The 17,870-nt window shown below is 39.6% G+C and overlaps 3 protein-coding genes across 6 annotated transcripts; 1 reads left to right on the plus strand and 2 right to left on the minus strand.

Moving 5' to 3' along the window:
- Positions 1–615: 615 nt before the first annotated feature.
- Positions 616–9,186, minus strand: armc5 (armadillo repeat containing 5). Of its 4 annotated transcripts, none has more exons than XM_030141975.1 (8): positions 8,927–9,186; positions 8,274–8,675; positions 7,813–7,843; positions 7,573–7,683; positions 6,051–6,945; positions 4,332–5,092; positions 3,308–3,440; positions 616–2,246 (listed from the first exon to the last, which is right to left on the minus strand). In XM_030141975.1, exons 2-8 carry the CDS (start codon positions 8,667–8,669, stop codon positions 869–871), a joined length of 3,705 nt encoding a protein of 1,234 aa, XP_029997835.1. In that variant the 5' UTR covers positions 8,670–8,675; positions 8,927–9,186; the 3' UTR covers positions 616–868. The 4 variants fall into 4 exon arrangements, with proteins under 4 accessions (XP_029997835.1, XP_029997834.1, XP_029997833.1 ...); XM_030141974.1 differs by having other exon boundaries at positions 8,274–8,687; XM_030141973.1 differs by having other exon boundaries at positions 8,900–9,186.
- A 267-nt stretch (positions 9,187–9,453) lies between these two features.
- Positions 9,454–13,772, plus strand: LOC115424693 (uncharacterized). Its single transcript, XM_030142082.1, has 2 exons — positions 9,454–9,676; positions 11,431–13,772. The coding sequence occupies exons 1-2, from the start codon at positions 9,583–9,585 to the stop codon at positions 12,027–12,029; spliced, it is 693 nt and encodes a 230-aa protein (XP_029997942.1). The 5' UTR covers positions 9,454–9,582; the 3' UTR covers positions 12,030–13,772.
- LOC115424692 (uncharacterized) lies at positions 13,697–17,746 on the minus strand. Its single transcript, XM_030142081.1, has 3 exons — positions 17,274–17,746; positions 15,583–15,814; positions 13,697–14,454 (listed from the first exon to the last, which is right to left on the minus strand). The coding sequence occupies exons 1-3, from the start codon at positions 17,586–17,588 to the stop codon at positions 13,724–13,726; spliced, it is 1,278 nt and encodes a 425-aa protein (XP_029997941.1). The 5' UTR covers positions 17,589–17,746; the 3' UTR covers positions 13,697–13,723.
- Positions 17,747–17,870: the final 124 nt, after the last annotated feature.

A 17,870-nucleotide genomic window follows, 5' to 3' on the forward strand; every position in this document is an offset into this window, starting at 1 on the left:
TATAAAAAAAAAAAAAAAAAATCACAATACAAATGTCAATAATTCAAACAGTAAATTCAAATGTGAAAATGTCATGCTGGGAAAGGGAAATAGTTCATATCAATTAACACTGAATCTACACAGAAATATATGCTACCTATTTATGAAAATAATTCCAGAGTGAGTTTTGTTAGTGCCCGTTTAACCCATAAAGACCCAGAGCTACTTCTGTGACAGTTCCCAAATAAATCAGTGTTCATAAGTTCATAAAGGATTTATCTCCATTTATTATAATACCATCACCTGTATTTTGCATTTTTTAAATGAAAATCACATATTTTCTTATATTTAATTCATTGATCATGTAGATATTCATGAAAGCTCTGATTACAGTTGAGGGTTAGTAAATCAGAAACAGAGAAAACTGATGAAAAAGTGCCTTTTTCAGCAAAATATATCATTAACCAAACATAAAAATGAATGTGTCCATCCTGCGTCATTTATCAAACTCCATGGGTTTTAATGTTATACGTTATAGAAGATGACGATGTTTCCACGGTAACTCTGAATGTCCAAATGGGTCATATCTGATGACCATAAAAAGACGATAAACTGTATTTTATACCAATTATTTACATGTATCGATATGTTTAGTGGTTCAGAAGTTCTGAAATGTTTTAGATCAGTAGATGGTTTCAGTCGCCGGTGGCTGTTTGGGTCTTTATGGGTTAATTCAGATGTGTTTCACGGCAGATGATCAAACCTGCACTTGATTAATCATAAATAAAATGATGGCAGCTTTTCTAGAAGTTAAAAAGCATCCAAGTCAAACCGTCAGTGAATGCGTGTTGTCTGAGTTCATGACACTGATAACTATGACACCCAGGTCTCAGCTCAGAGCTGCTGAGGCCAGACTAACAAGATCCTGTTTCAGGGTCTCTGTGCAGTCTGCAACTCTTACTAATCTGCGAAGGCAAACGCCAGCGTGAGAGGGGGAGAATAAGGGTCCGGGAGGGTCCTGACAGCCGAGCAGCAGCGACAGGCAGGTGCGCCCCAGGGCTGGGTAGCTGTACCTCTGGGAAAACCAGTAGACCTGTGGTAGGAGAGCAGCTACGGCGCCGCCTCCACGACTGGATTCTGATGAAACAGAGTCCTGAGTTTCTGATTTCAGGACCTGCGCTGAACCTTTCATTGAGTTCTTTGGTTTTAATCTGGTATCTTCTGGACTGAGGGGTTTGTCCACACAGCTGGACTTGGAACCGGATGCAACTCCTTTGATTGTCTTGGTCTTCTGAAGTGTTTTCTGCTGAACGGAGCTGTTTGGTTTCTGTTCCGTTTGCAGCTCGAACCCGCTCAACTCTAACTCAGATGTTCGGTTAACCAGGTTCTCCTCCGCGGACTCTAAGCAGACGTGGTCCATCTTATGTGCAGCCTTTCCACCGTCGTCCTCTGTGGACGCCGGGGCAGCTTTGGCCAAGTGGGACAGAAGAAACATGCACAGATCCTCCAACTCCTTCTGCAGGGCTGTCACCAAAAACCTGCAGGCTCCAATCATCATCTCTCCTAAAGGGGTCTTCTGAAAAGTCAGGTTGTCTGCCTGTTTTGGACAAAAATCCAGTCCTTCAAGAACCAGCGAGTCCAGAACCTGGCACCGCCTACTGTTCTCTTCCTCATCCTTTTCCCTTGTTGGTTTTGCGAGGCGACATCCGTGCAGATAATGCAGCACCGGTAGCAGCATCCCTACGCTGACATCTTTAATGGGGATGGCTGCTTCTGCCTTTCCCTGAGCTTCTCCAAACCCACCTCTCAACAGGGCCCTGAAATACTCAGAGCCGGCTCCGTCTGCACCCTCCACCCCGGCCACAGCCTCCCTGTTGGCTGGGACCTGGGTACCGTCATCGAGCAGCAAGAAAAGGTCAAAGTTTGAGACGCCGTAAGGACAGACATCAGACAGACGAGGCTTTTTCAGCGGAGGAGGTGAAAGTCTGCTGCCGGCGCCGACTGGATGGGTTTTAACTGGACTCAACTGTTTTCTGTCTAAAGTTTTCATGCCGTTAATCAGAGTTGACAGACACCCCACCATGAGAGAAAAGTACAGTGAGTGAAGGTGAGAGGTCAGGCCTGAATGAGGAGAATCAGACAGCAGCCGTTCACATTCTGTGGAATGGTCTTCGTCCATACTGTCATCGTCATCAGCGCTGAGCGGCTGCAGAGCCAAGAACAAACCGCCGCTGTCCAGGAGGAGCTTCTTCAACAAGGCCTTGTTACTGTGGAAAAGGAAAGTGTGTAAAAGCTCCAATGTGTATTTCTCTTCCTGGCTCATCTGTCTTTCAGTTTGATCACTGTGATCGCTCAATTATTTAGGACAGTGACCATATTTCTGTCTGGACCCGCCATACTTCCGTAAGTGGGTCAAATGACCCATGTTAAAATCAAATGTGTATTTATGCCAATTTTGTCATTTTGTGATGTGAAAAATAATCATTTGTATTATATTTTGGTCCAAAACATAATGATTTCCTGTTTGAAATATTTCATATTTTTCCTTTTTTTTTTAAAACATTTTTAACAATTTTAAAGGTGGGTTTTTTAATATACATTTTGAAATTTTGAAAAGCAAAGTATATTTAGTATATAATATATGTAAATAACAGCAACAGAACAATGTCAACACCTATTTAGTCAGTGAGTCTTTTGTTTTGCTGTAAATGAATCTTAGGTTCAGATGTAATTCCATTGAAGATGAATGTGGGTCATTTTGACTCACCTACAGAAGCTTGGACAGTAATACAAAAACTACAATTTGATAACGTCTATAAAAGTTAAGTTAAACATTTAAATGGTATGATGTCAATGTCATGTTTTTGAGGAATACCTGAAATATGAAATAATAACTTTTCATTACCAATATATTGCAATAAAGCAACCTCACTGGGTCATTTTTTAACCCACGCATATAAGGGTTAATCAGAACGCAAGATTTCATACGATAACTGCATAACCAAGTTTACATTTAAGACCTGGACACAAATTAGATTTGACAGATTCTTCAGTAGACTCTGCTGACCCACAGAGAGCAGAAACTTTAGACCAAATTAAAATGTGCTTAACGTGTTATATCATATGGTTGTTGCTACAATATCAGGTCTCACTGTGATGTAAATTGCTGGGATTATTTTCTGTGGGATGGAGTGACCACAAATTCATGAGCATTCTCAGATTCATGGCAGTTAAATGGTAACATAATACAAAACCACAATTCCAATCTTATGTCTGTATATCTGATCCTCTCACATGCTACTCTTCTATTTGTATCCCTGTTACTCACCTGCTGATTAACGGCAGAGACAGAGCACAGTTCATCTTGTCCGACTCGGTGCCCGACAGCATCACATGGGATAGAACTCCAGAGCCGAAGCCAGACTCACACTGGACACGCAGATTATTGAGCAGAGCAAAACCTAAACACACACACAGTTTTCACATTGGGATTGTTTCATGTTGTACACGGTAATCAATATAAATTTTCCCCAAAACAGTTTATTGAGACAGAAGTTAATGCAACTTCATGAGGAAAAGTAATATTATACATTTTTAGACCTATTTAAGATATAAGCAGCAGTATTAATAAACAATATATTTATCCTAGTATAAAACTATAATATGACATTTATCATTATTGTGTTGTATCCCAAACTCCTGTTAAAAAAGAAACATGGATCATTAATTTTGATGTTTATATCTCAAATCAGCATGAACAGGACATCTTACAGTGATAGACATGATGTGTCCCAATATTTTTGTCCATATAGTTTATAACGTCAGTATTCCCGTGACGTTAAATGGGAGATTTTTCTTCTTCAATGAGATGTGATCAAAGTAAATGGTTAGCTGTGGTAGAAAATTATTATTTACAGTCAGAGCATGAAAAGTCTTTTAGAAATTTAGAGGTAGAACATTTAAAATCAGAATCATCGTGGATAAAAAAAAAAAAAAAAAAATCAATGTTGACAGAAATTAAGTAAAAACCATCTTTGAGACAGTTTGGAAGCAAAAATACCAATTTAAACAAAAAATTTCCAACGCAATGATATTTATCCCAATATAAAACTATATTATGACAATAGTCATTATTGTTTTGTATCCCAGATCCCTGTTAGAAAAGAAACACCTGAATTCAACGTGTCCGCATACTTTTGTCCATACAGTGAATGACTGCTATGAGGCTAACGATATGTAAAAATATACTTCCTTAAACCGTGATTCAGTGAGATCTGTGTTTTCATCTGAATTGTGTCCAGAGTTCTAGAAACCTTCCCTGACAGTTACATATAAATAAAAATCATTCTTACCCAATTGTTTGACTTTGGCTTTCACGCGTCCCGTCTGCCTCTCCTGTCTGTCCAAAACCCCCTCTTCTCTCTGACAGAGATGGTACTGAATCAGCGCCACAGACCCGGACCGGACCAGCGCCTGTAAACAGTTGGGGTTGCAGCTCAGTCGGCACAGCATACGGAAGCACCTGCTGCTGGGGTCCTGGTGCTGGGTGAGGTAGTAGATCAGAGCAGACATGACGCCGGTGTTGACCAGGGCGGCGCTGGGGTCCGTGGCGTGGGAGAAACGAGACAGCAGCAGCAGGATGGGGGACTCCGGCGTCCAGGGTTCAGGATGGTAGGGGTGGTAGGCGACTGGGCGGGAGGCTGAGGGGGGCGTGTCCAGAGTGACCTTAGACAGAGACATTGCTGCGTGTCCCCGCTGCCTCCTCCGGTTAGGGGAGCAGAACTTCGACGGGGACACCGGCGTTTTAGTCTGAGCGGTCTGGGTCTGGGATGAGGACGCACTGGACGGCTGAGGACTTGTGGGAGATGGATCAGTATTCTTCTGTTGGGGCTGGGATGAGGAGAACAACAGAGAAGGCTGGGAGGGTTTGTGAGAAGCAGATGAGACGGTAGAGTTTAAGGGAGCGGAGGTTTTGCCGGATGAATGGGATTCAGGGTGTGGGGACGACGAAGACGATGGGACCTGAAGACTCCCCCAGTCCCCGTCAACGGTGCCAGAGGAATGGAGGAGGTCGCCCTCAGAGGAGATCAGTCCCTCAGACACCAACCAAGACCTAAACGAAGACAAACAGTTAAGTGCCTGGATGGTTTGGCCCCGCCTTTACCTTTCAGAGCTTTTAACCGTGCAAGAAACACGATCCTCAAATCCCCTAATTTGAGATGGACCAAACACCCATCTGAAGACTAAAGGTAACAGAGCATTTTCTGTTCAGGGCCAAGGCTCTGGAACACTCTGACCAAACATATCACATGGGCGCAGTCCATTGAGCACTTTAAAACTCTTTTAAAGACACACCTATTTACACTTCAAAAGCCAACTTAATTCTCACCTCTTCAGATCATCATGTGAAAACTGACTGCCTGTTCCACCTAAACCACCTTCTCTCATGCGTCTTCTTTTCTGTATGTGTCTCGATTTGTTCTTTGTTTGCCCTTTTGTATTAACTCTGTATCAGTTTTTACCCAGTTCATTGCGTATTTGTCCCTTGGCTGCTTGTTGTAAAGCGTCTTTGAGTACTTAGAAAAGCGCTATATAAAACTGATGCATTTTTATCATTAATATTATTATTATCATTATTATTATTATAGTTATTACACTGGCTTTTAATATAAATGTACGACTTTTATTTGTTTTATCTTCTGGTTGTGTTTAAGATGCTTTTTATCCTATTACTGTGTATCTGTTTATATCAGATTTAGCATATCTTGTATTTGTATCTAAAATTTTGAACATCACTTTGGGTACTTTGCATTGTTTTAAATGTACTACAGAAATAAACTTGATATTGACCTAAAGATAAACAACACATATGAGGAAGCCTGGCCAACAAAGCCATATGTACCAGTAATAAGAAATTGATTTGACTGATTTGATTGTATTTGCTTGTTTTCCTTTCACAAATAACTAAATGTATTAATAGTTGTCAACTGAAATTAACCACTTTATGATAATGTTTTCACTTATGTGGTTTTCAGGTCAAAGAGAAAGCGAGTGAGTTTCTATTTACATACCTGAGACTTAAAAAGCTTGACGAACACAGCCCGTGCTCCCTCCCGCCTTCCTCTTTCTTGTAGACCTCAGCAGAGGGAAAGTCAAAGGAATCAAAACATGATGAGGGCAGAAGATCGGTGGGAGACATGCTGGAGGTGAGGCTCACATCCATCTTCTCTGCAGATTGTTCCTCTCCTCTGGTGAGTTTGATTAACCGTGCGACGAGCAGGTGGACCAGCCCTAACTCCTGCAGCTGCTCCATGGCTGATTCATCAAAAACAAAGTCCACACAGGCCAGAATGGTAAGCCGGGAAAGTGGGTGACTCTGATGGGCAGCCAGGAAGCCTGTGAGCACCTCCAAACCGCCACTCTCCTTCACTTTAGCCCTGTTCACTGCCTCTTTACAGCACAGGCACAGAGCTTTGAGAAAGACTCCTGACTTCAGCGGGTCCCTCTTAACCTCCTCAGTGAACTTCTGAATGACCCCCAGTGAACCCACAAGAGGCCGGAGGCAGCCCTGGGTGCACATGTTGGCCAATGTTTTCAATGCCAGCTCTTCAAAAGGTTTGCCAGCTTCTCCTGACGCCATCACGCCAAGCTGAGTGAGGACTCCAGAACGGGACACTTCCCTGGCACATTCCATGCCACAGCCTTTGGTCAACTCGTGGAGGGTCCTGAGTGCAGCCCGCCTCAGCCCCTGGGGATATTCAGGAGCGATAAGAGGGGCGAGGGCAGATAATGTCCCTTGGGTGAGCAGTGAGAGGCGATTCGAAGGCGTATCTGAGAGGTAGAGGAGCGCCCGAGCAGCGGACTGAGCACACTCCAGTTTAGGACAGGAGTCTGTAGGTGGAGCAGCAGTGGGAGAGGACGGAGCAGAGGACAGGGACACACAGAGCAGGAGGAGAGGAACACCACCTATAGTCCAAAAGGAAAAAAAAAAAAAAATCAGAACACCCGTTAGTAAAGAACAAAGAATACAAATGAATACAGATAAAGCTAAGTGCAAACATACAGTAAACGAGAAAACTGATTCTGTTGTGTGATCAGACAAAATAAAACAAATCTCTACTTTGAATAATAACTGTAATCTCATATGGTCTCCCCAGAAAACCCCCAAAATAGAATGGAATTTATAAATATGGAAATATAGTTACGCTTATTTGCACATGTTTCCTGCTTTCTAAAATGTCCACTTCCCATCTTATGAACAGATGGCTTCAGATTTATAGAACATACGTGCTAAATGTTGAATACAAGATCACAAATGGCTCCAAAATCTGTTCAATTTCAGGATGTTAGTAAAAACTGAAAACCTCCAGTAAATAAATGTAAAAACAAAACAAAAAAATCTCAACTTGACCTGATTCTGTAATGAACAAACATCACTGGATACTTGTTTTTAGGTGTAAGAGGACGTAAAAATTAAAACCACACACATTACCAAAAGTCAGCTAGTGCCCCTTCAGTTACAGCTTAAGTTGTTTTTCCATTTTAACACTGAAACTCCAGTTAAAAATGACGTAGTGTCACATGAACATTTACCAGCTGAATGTATGAGTGCTGAGCTTTCAGGGTCCGTGGCCAAGTTCCCCAAAGCCCGTGCTGCTCGGTTCTGGACAGTCACCAGGGCCACATTTCTCTTCAAAATATCCACTGAAAAGGAGAAAATATACCATGAAGCATCTGAAAATTATGCTTCATAAAACATAAAAAGAATTTCAAATCTTACACTTAAAATTATCCTTATAATCTCATATTAAAAGAATGAATGATTTCACTTACCTACAACATTTACTCCATCAAGTTTCCGAACCTAGAGTGAAAGAATGAAAGCATTTTTATTGACTATTTATAGTTTAGTAAAGTTAATCAAAAATTAGATCAACACTAAAATTAGGAGTGAAGATTGTTTTCATTAGCTAAAAATTGAGGATACCTGAATTACCAAGCTGCACTACAACTAAGTAATGTTAATAGTTCATGGGCTCAACAATTAAATGACAATACTGGACCTTTAAAAATGGTTTTGAAAATGATATTTAATGATCTTACATGTTTAAGCTCTAAAAGGAAAGGACTGTTATAACTGGCAAAAAAACTAATGCTAAAAAGAAATTCAAACTCAAGGAAAAGTAGTCACTTCCTGAAAATGACCAATGCACTCCTAAACATAAAACTCCATTTAAATCAAGATCCAAACTTTAACTGATGGAAACGTTAAACCTATTCCAACTGTTTCTTACCTCAACACAAGTTTCCATCTCGGTGCAGCAGTTGGCCAGGATGCTCAGGGCCAGGTCCAAGGTTTTCCTGGAGCACTCCGGCTGTTTGAGCAGGTCCAGAAGGGGTCGGAGTCCACCCTGACTTCTGAATCTGGCTATGCCTGCCTTGTCGTCCTTTATGTGCTGGGTCCGAATAGCCACCAGAGCTCTCCACTGAGAGATCCTGGACCTTTTGTCCATTTCTCTGACGCCGGAGTCCGCCTTGCCATGGCCCTGATGTTCAGCTCCAGGCCGGGGTTTGGAGAGGTGAGCCAAACACCAGGTCAGGGAAGACTCAGGTGGTGATGAGGGGCCTTCTCTGGAAGTTCCAGGTGTTCGAGACTGTTTCCGGTCACCTTGCACAGAGGGTGCAGCCATGGTCCTCTGCCCCGAAGGCTACAGAATTAGTTTTAATTTGTCTCCACTGAGTTTAACCGGATATTAAAAATAAACAAATGGCGGAGCCTCACTAGAGGCATCCAGCGAAAATCTAAGAAATTTAGCAACATATCCTTTTCTATAAATGAGCAGTCAGTTACTTTTCATTCAACTTAGTTCATAACTTTATGCAAATAAATATATTAGTGCAGTCAGAAAACTACACGTACCAGCATGAGAAACAAAAGTTGTACCACCTGACGCCGCACTCCCTGTCGGGAAATGGAGTTCAGTCCGCTCCGGTCCACTCCCTACAAAACAGGCCTACATCGTGAAAAGAACGACCAAGCGTCATTGTACTGAATGGCCGTGTATTTGCTCAGTGTGACATATTTTTCCACATAAATTAACGGACTAAATCTCTAATTTGTCAATGTTTTGATACCAGTGCCGAATAATATTTGTGAAACAAAAAGCAATCGCCTATGTTAGCCGTTAACGCCATCTTTAGCCTAACAACAAAACAGGGGCGACCAGGGGAGGGAGCAGGGAGTGAAAGGGGTGTGTCAGTAAGATAAACGATGGGAGTTGTAGTCCATATTCCGCTGTCTACCATTTCCATTAACACAAGTTCTATCTTATAAAACTACATTCCCCGTGAACGTGATCATGGACGTCGTACGATTAACGGTTCGCTGCGTTTAGGGATTGTAGTTCAGGTATTACACTGAAATGCACAAGAGCCGATTTGTTTAAAAAGAAAAACGGACTACAACGCCCAAGTTTCTCTGTAACGTTGTTATAGTCATCGGTTTGCCTGATGCATCGGTGCGTTTGAGAAGTTGTTAAAATCCACGATAGATATCCACTAATAAGACACTTGAAGTGTTTTGGCAGTGCTTAGATTAACATTATGGAGGTGATTGAGACAATTGTGATACAAAGTACTGAAGTGGAAGGCAAGGAAACGCTGGTGTCAAATGTGGACACCGATAAAACTAAAGGAGGTTAGTACGAGCTGAAGTTCAGCAGATTTGATCCAGTCATCGAATGAAGCGAGGAGAGACTGATGAATGCGCAGTGCATTTATGATGGTTAGAAACCGAATTCACACTCATTTATCAGTACAGTAACATGTAACCTGATCATTTGTAGCTTGTAATATGTGAACAATTAAACAAACCAGTGGGGGAAGAAGTATTCACATCCTGTACTCAGTAAAAGTACTAAAAAGCGGTGTAAACCCGGGCCCTACTCCACTGCAAGTAAAATGTGTACATGGAAAATCCTATTTGAGTCAAAGTACACCCACATTTCTTACAAAATGTTAAATGAACTTACTGCAGTTCCAGCAGCTCATTAGGTGTCATGAATTTAATGACTATAATGATATAAGAGGAGGAACCAAACCAGTATTTTTACTTTTTAGTTTACAAGGACATCAGATAAATCTCTGGGTGCATCACCTGTGAAACAGAAGGAACACAAATCTGTTTCCAGTTTTATGATTGATTCTTTCTTTGGATCATTTGAACAATTATTAAAATAAACCCACACGAGATGGAAAATCACTGTTTGGTTGGAGCTACACACTGCTTCCTGTAAGACTAGAAGAAAAAAGGATGGAAACAACTGGCTTAATGCTTAACAATGTGCTGTATTTTAAGCTTATTATAATATCCACTGTGTTGAATCTTCATTTGATAAGAAATTAAAGCTGAGAAACAAACATAGGCCATAAAGTGCAATATTACCCCCTAAAACATAGTGCAGTAGAGAATGGATTTATACAGTACAAAGCACAAATACCTTTTATTTGTATTTAACTCTAGTACTTGAATAAAAGTTCTTTGAAATGATTGAATACTTTTTAACCTGTTAAACCCTGACCATATTTTCAGGGGAAAAGCACCTAAAAAGACATACCCAAAGTAAATGAAGAATTACTTATAATACTTATAATAATAAGGTTCATATGGATGTTCTTGGTGTCTATGGACATTTACAGACCTCACAGAATATATTCCCATTGTCTAAAATATTGTATCTATTACTATGCCTGAGTAAACTGTAACAAACTAAAAGAGAAATTAGAAGTTTTTATCCTCGCCTGCTTTTTTTTTTTTTTGGCTGGATTGATGATGATATGCATAAATTAATTGTTCGTGTCAGAGATTTTTAATAGCGTATATTTCACCCCACAAAGATTAAAAATCATGTTTGAACATTAAAGTTTGCACTAAAATACACTTTTGATGTACTTTTATTAACATTAGGGTCTAAACTTTGAGCAAAAGTTGAAAAAAACATCCATTGTCCTGATTTATTATATTTTTATAGTAGATGAATATTAATATAATTTTTTCAGCCTATGGGCGGGCTGATAGGGCTAAAGGGGTTAAATGTTACACATTTCAGCATTTCATCTAGGGTTAATCATTGTATGGAAATAAAATTAAGTTTTTGTTTTATGGTAAATATGTAAAATCCCTAAATCATAAGATTAGTATCAGTGTTTCCTTTATTGCTGAACAAACATTTAAAATGCAGGAACCTACTTATTGTGAATATATTTCTCCAGCTGTTGCCTGCCAGTGGTGCTTTGCTCTGTTTAATATTATTTATGTTTTTTATGATAATGTGCATTGCTTGTTAACACTGCATACATAAAATCGATTAAAACTGTGAATTGCCCATAGCACTGGAAAAAAAAAGTCAGTGCATCACATTATCACGCAGCCCTAATTGTCTTCTTTTTCAGAGTTTATATGGACACTGCAGGCCACATGGCATCTTGTTAACATCCGACTTGAAATGGATCAGGCTTTTGACCAGCCAGTCTGCAAGAAAAAGAAGCTGTGGGAGATAGTTGCAGACAAAGTGAACGTCAAACTGAATGAGTCCGAGGTCTCAGATGTTAGTGTGAAGGCTTATGAGTGTGACCTGAAGTGGAGGAACATGCTGGCCACATACAGGAAAAATGCAGAGAGAGCCAAGAGGCTGGGAGCAGCCAGCGTCCACTGGGAGTTCTTCAAGGCCATGCATGAGGTCCTGGGCAAAAGCAGGGAGGAGATCGAAGCCCAGCGCAGGGCCAAGCTCAGTGGGACCAGAGTGGGTAAAGCCATAGCCAGCAAGAAGTTCACCCCCATCCTCCCCACCCCCCCAGTGACGGCGGCTCCCTGCCCTGCCAGACCCCCACAGGACGTCTTACAGCTGTACATGGAGCTGCAGGAGAGGAAGATGAACATGTGGGCTCAACAGAAGGCCCTGGAAGAGAGGAAGATAGAGGCCATCAACAATCTGGCTCAAGCCATCGCCAGCCTGGCTCAAAAAAACAACCCACAGAAGGATGGACACTGAAAGCAGAACATATGGGGTTTGTGGCGGTGATGCATGAAGAGAGCTGACCAGGCTAAACCAGTTCTTAAACTGGTCCTGCTGGCACTTTTATTTACTGTTACAGAATTGTTTTGTCAGTGTGATTGGTGAAGAACTGACCAAAAAGAACATATTCTAGGCCTAGAACTCTGCTTAGAACCTGTGATAGACTTCATATTTCTTACACTGGGCGGCTCTTATTAATGCTTAAAGCAGATTAACACTTGAGCTGCTTGTCTTTGTTAATTTCCACTTTAATGCTCACATACTGTATTTTTATACCAGAGTAGAAACGTGAGTTATGGTTAGATATGATGAAAAAATGTCATATTAGTAAAGGTTATTCTACTATCACTGTTAGTTACTTAAGCCAATGCAAAGGCTGAACCAGTGTTGCACGAGGAGGTGACGATAAAGAATAGAGCAATCATAACAAGCTGATAGAACTTACAGCATCAGGAAGCACAAAAACAAACGTTACTCATATACTTTTACAGGAAGAGTAATTTATGCAGTTTGTTCCAAAAAACAACAGTGATGTTTTTGCCTACTTGGTCATTTTGAATAATGGAAACTAATGCTGAGGTCAACTATACTTGTATTTTTTGTAATTTTTTTTAATATGCTTTTACATCAAAATCAACAAAGATTTTTTTCTTGAAATAACAGGTTAATTTATCTTGTTATCTGTAGGATATAAAAGGCCTTTTTTTCATAATTTTTGAGAAAAGAGCTTGTTTTTTCATGATCATGGGATAAATAAGGCTTGAAACTATGCATTTCATTCGATTCCTCCTGATTTCAAGACTTAACATCTGATGGCACAGATGTGTAGTGACTTTACTGTATTGTGGCCAATGCTTAATGGTCGACCACTGGTACTTGTGAAATTACAAACGTAAATAATAAGAAAAAGCATCATTTGGAGAAAGCATTTTTTTTTTTTTAATCTCAAGTCAACAAAACATCATAGTAACAACCAAACAAGCCATTTTCTTTTAAGATGACCAAATAATTACCTTATGAGAGATCAAGCCATTAAAATAATTTCAAGCATTGCCATTCTTAACATCTTAAATAGTTTTATTTTTTGAAGTTTTACCAGAAGCATTGTCTGTCATGACAGTGAACCAAGTTTAGAATGTTTACTGCCCTCCTGTGGTCACAATAAGGAACTGCTATTCCACACTGATCCTGCTCCTTAAACTTTTAATATTAAATAAACTGACATATTTTATAAACGTGTTCTTCTTGCCAGTAGCTAACATCAGCAGCATAGTAACAGCCATGTTAGAGAATGGCATTGAAATCACTTTCACTTTACAAACACAGAAGTGTTAAAGGTGGACGAGTTAGAATATTAACCCTCCTGGTAAAAACATAATCCATATTTGTTCATTTCTGAGTCATTATGTCTTAAAGAGTAAAAAAGTACATGAAACAATTTGCATCTCTTTTTTTCTTTATTTAATTTCTGTATAACTGTAAGTAGAGGTAATAGTTTTACTCATTCCCTTTGTGGTACAACTCTATACTAACCCTGATTTACACAGAATTACAGGTGACACTGGTGGAATATAAAGGCCTTAAAACAAACCTGTATCTCTATATCTAATCTTTGTAATGTGACTGTTTTGTGTTTGAGTAGATCAGCGCAGGTGGAGAATCACATCTTATTATGTATTTTCAGTGACTACATTTTTTAACATTAAATCTGCAATGATGGCACGTCTTCTCACACCCTCCTCATCGACCTCCGCTTCCTCCTCATGTGTCAAACCTTCCTCTTCTTTGTCAACGTCTGCTTGGATTTCTTTTCCCACGTCCAACAGTATATTGTGCAGCACACAGGCAGTGAGCACAACAGCTTTGGCTCGATCGTAGTTTGCAATATCCAGATACCTGAGCCTCTGAAACCTGGCTTTGAGGTTAGCGACCGCCTGATCCAGTGTTCGAAAACAAGCTTCCAGTGTTTTGTTGAAAAGCTCCTCCTTTGGTCCTAGATTTCCTGTGTAAGGTGTTAAAATCTGAGCGGTGAGAGGGTAGCCGGCTCTGGCCACAAGGAAGGAACCATTGGGCAACATGTCAGGATGTAGTTTGAGTTTGTCTCTCAGAGTCATTCCTCTGTCCACGTCTGAGCCTTTACTGATTCCACAGTGGAGGAATCGGCCTTTATGGTCACAAACAAGCTCCAGGTTGATCCAGGAGTCAGGATGCGCCTCCTTTTTCATCCTCTTCACCTCAGGCACTGTGCTGTCCACATCATGTTTTCCTAACGGCAGCCGGATCGGGATCCTGGTGTGTCCCAGGACTCCCAGGACCTGGTGGACACTTTGGTCCTGGTCCTGCAACCTGTATGTTCCCAGCAGACTGGAAAGTGGGAAAACATGCTCCTCAGCCTCTTGACCTGGAAAGGAGAGAAAAAAAACACCATTACCATGTTATTATTGTTATCATTCTTCATTCACCAAATACTCCGACAACCATCTGAACCAGACTTAGACTTGGTGAGGCCCCCACCCCTTTTTAAATGACACTAGCTTGTCTCAGAAAGCTTTAAAATATATTTCCTTTTCATTTTTATTAATAACGTTCACTAACAAAGATTGTGTTGTAAAATCACAAAAATTTAAATCTAAGTTACAACTGAAAACATTTACTTTCTTGATTTTGCAAAATCATTATCAAAAGATATGCTACCCAACTTATAACTTTAGTTTATTTCAGACACAAACATAATACAAAACATAGGGGAAAAAATTAAAAATAGAATAATAGCAAAAAGAACAACTTTCTATGCACATGATGCTAAGCACGGACAATTTTTCTTGAGACATAGTTGCTCTCAGTTCATTTTTTATTCTCTTTTGCCATAAAAATTATCTTTCTCCTCAACAATTTGCTGTCATTAGACATAGAAATAGTGGTAATATTCCTTCCACATTAGGGAAAACTAAATGAATCTTGTCTTGAAAGACGATTTGATACAGATCTTTGTGTTGAATTAATTCTTTTCCGGAATAATTCTGCCTCACATAATCATGAAAGTGCCTCAATTCAAACACAAACACAACTAGAAAAGCACTCGGAGGGCGCAGACCTCCACCAAGGCAGATCAGTCCCCCCACCACCACCAAAATGTAATCATTTGTTACTTGTATCAGTATTTCCTGAAAATTTCATCCAAATCCATCCATAACTTTTTGAGTTATCTTGCTAACAGACAGACAGACAAACAAACCCGATGAAAACATAACCTCCGCCGTTACACTTGGCGGAGGTATTTATATATTCTGTAATTCCATGAATTATCTATAGGCTATGTGCACAAAGAACATTGATACTAAATATTACACATCATCCATAATTAAGCTATTTAGTCAATGCAATTATAGATGATGAATCTGCAATTTTAAATTTTAAGACAAACACACTGAGTAAAAAAAAAACTCTGTAGTTATTTGAGGCCCCTGCAGATGGTGAGGCCCTAAACTGTATCTTATTTAACTTGGACCTAAATCTGGTTTGAACCCACCAACTGGCCATCTGATTTGTCCTTCCTTCAGCGTGTTGATGCGCTCACAAAAAGAAAAGAAGATTCTGTGGATGTTTCCCTTCTCCAGACCGAAGCGGGTGGACACAGAGCGATAGCTGACACGTCTGGACAGGAGAGTGAGAGACAACAGGACAGTGTGGGACAGAGACAGACGAGCCCGTCCAGCCATTCGAGCCCTGGATTTGCAGCTTTGAAGCAGGTCTGTAATGTACTAGAGAGACAGAGAGGGTGAAGACAGGCAAAACGTTTATCATGGATGGTTGAAATTAAAACTTATTATTACAGATGAGGAGGGTGAGACAATACAAGTTACAGAATATCAATTATTTATCATTTAGTAACTCAAAAGAAACCAACCTATTTCTAGTGTAGGCTATTATTGTTTTAATTGTTCTCTTTTTTTTAGGTATTTTCTTTTCTATTTTATAAATAAAACAAATTTATTCTTGTACATTATCTCGATAAACTATTTACTTTTTACTCCAACTCATTCGTCTGACAGTTTTGGTTAGTTTTCATTTTTGTTGAAGCACTTTATTTTACGTTTTACTTTATGCTAGATTTTCATAGATCTATATAAGATGTTATTTCACAGATGCCCGTGGCTGATGTTTATCTGTCATGTGGAATTTATGAATTAGTAAACAGCTCAGTTAATTCTTGAAATTAAGATTTAAAAGACATAAACAGGGGATAGAATACTAAAAATAAGTCAAAATAAACAGAAAATAACATCAACGTTGGCTAAGAATTTCTCAATCGTCACACATTCCTGTTTCTAACCTATTTTTTTTATAAGTATGACATTGTTATTTGGACTCGGCTTTACTGTCGTTCAATCAATAGACATGACAGAATGAAATACAGTTACTCAGATCTCATGTTTGTAGCATGAAAATAGGATACAGGATAGAATAGAACTGGCTTTTGAAACCATGTGAGATGTTTGAAGGTACTATCTTTATTCTTTTTTTTTTATTTGGTAGTGGTTTATTGTTCTTATTTATCTATTTTATTTATTTATTTTGTTGTTTTTAATTGTATGGCTTTTTAATCTATTCTTGTATTTTATTCTTTTTATTTGGGTTTTATTTATTCTTCTGTATAGCACTTTTTTCTTTTTTGTACAGTTTCTGTCTTTAAATCTATTCTGCATTTCATTCTTCTATTTTGGTTTCAATTATTCTTCTTTTGTACAGCACTTTGGTCCACTGCAGTTGTTTTAAAGTGCTTTATAAATAAAGTTGGATTGGATAAAAGCTAAATAGAAGAGAATAAAAACTACCATAAAATTCACAAAAAATAAAGTTCTTCAAACAAACTTCAGACAGTTGATGTATTTGTATTTTACTGTGCTTGATTTCCATTTCATGCAACTTTACTGCAGTGTAAAGGTTTTTGGTTGGTTTTTTTTTTTTTTTTTTTGGTTTTTTTTTTACTGCATTTGTTACTTTTCTGCCCAGTGAAAAGAACATTTTGCTGGTAATATCTGCATATTTTAAAGTTCAGAACTGAATGCTGAACTTTTACTTTACTTTTCCAGTGTGGTATTCAGACTTATATTCAAGTAATGGGCGTGAAGGTTTCTTCCATCACTTTATATCTGACACCATCTGTAAAAAATAAACTTATTTGAGATGAGCAGCTGAGAAGTCCAAAGTGTCCCTCACCTTGACTGTAGGACTGTCCACAGTGTCCACCGGCTCTTCAGTGGACTCTGTGGTCTCTTCTTCTGGTGGACTAGATGTTGATGCTTCTGTGTTTAACACCTGGGGCTCCACATTCTCTTGTCCCTGTATGAACTGGACATAAATCGTCGGTGGAGGCTGAGCTCTCAGTTTGGCTAGCAGCTCTGCCTCCAGGATCTCCTCCACCGCCTGGTCCAGCCTCTGGTCCAGCTCCACCGGGGACAGAGGCTGCCATTCCCGCTCCACCATGTCCAGCATGGCCCTGCCCGCCGACAAAACGTACTCACTAATGTCCATTTATACGAGGGAAAGAAAACATAAGCTCCTCTGAGGTCGAAAAACACCCATTTAATCTGACTTAGTTCTAAACATTAGCTGTTGGTGGCTACATATGCTAACAGGCGCTATTAGCAAAACAGCTAGCCGTTAGCTAAAGTGTGCTGCTTTCACGGCTGTCGGAAAAATCAACTTCATGATAAAACGCTGGTCAACAACAAATGTATTGTTTCAGTTTTTTGAGCTGATTTAGGATCATTTTGGTGTGCTGAATCCAAAAATCACATTCATTTTGCTCAATCA

The sequence above is a fragment of the Sphaeramia orbicularis genome, chromosome 8, assembly GCF_902148855.1.
Source record: "Sphaeramia orbicularis chromosome 8, fSphaOr1.1, whole genome shotgun sequence".
In the NCBI taxonomy this organism is placed as follows: Eukaryota; Metazoa; Chordata; class Actinopteri; order Kurtiformes; family Apogonidae; genus Sphaeramia; species Sphaeramia orbicularis.

Bases quoted from the DNA above. Each gene is read 5' to 3' on its own strand.
- armc5 (XM_030141972.1), bottom strand. The intron at 7,684-7,812 runs GTAAGTGAAATC...TCTCCTTTTCAG, and splicing joins TGATGGAGTAAATGTTGTAG to TGGATATTTTGAAGAGAAAT. The intron at 5,093-6,050 runs GTATGTAAATAG...GTCTTCGTTTAG, and splicing joins TCAAGCTTTTTAAGTCTCAG to GTCTTGGTTGGTGTCTGAGG.
- LOC115424693 (XM_030142082.1), top strand. From the start codon at position 9,583: ATGGAGGTGATTGAGACAATTGTGATACAAAGTACTGAAGTGGAAGGC. The intron at 9,677-11,430 runs GTTAGTACGAGC...CTTCTTTTTCAG, and splicing joins CACCGATAAAACTAAAGGAG to AGTTTATATGGACACTGCAG.
- LOC115424692 (XM_030142081.1), bottom strand. From the start codon at position 17,588: ATGGACATTAGTGAGTACGTTTTGTCGGCGGGCAGGGCCATGCTGGAC. The intron at 15,815-17,273 runs GTGAGGGACACT...CTGTCTCTCTAG, and splicing joins TGGACAGTCCTACAGTCAAG to TACATTACAGACCTGCTTCA. The intron at 14,455-15,582 runs GTGGGTTCAAAC...TCTCCTTTCCAG, and splicing joins ACAAATCAGATGGCCAGTTG to GTCAAGAGGCTGAGGAGCAT.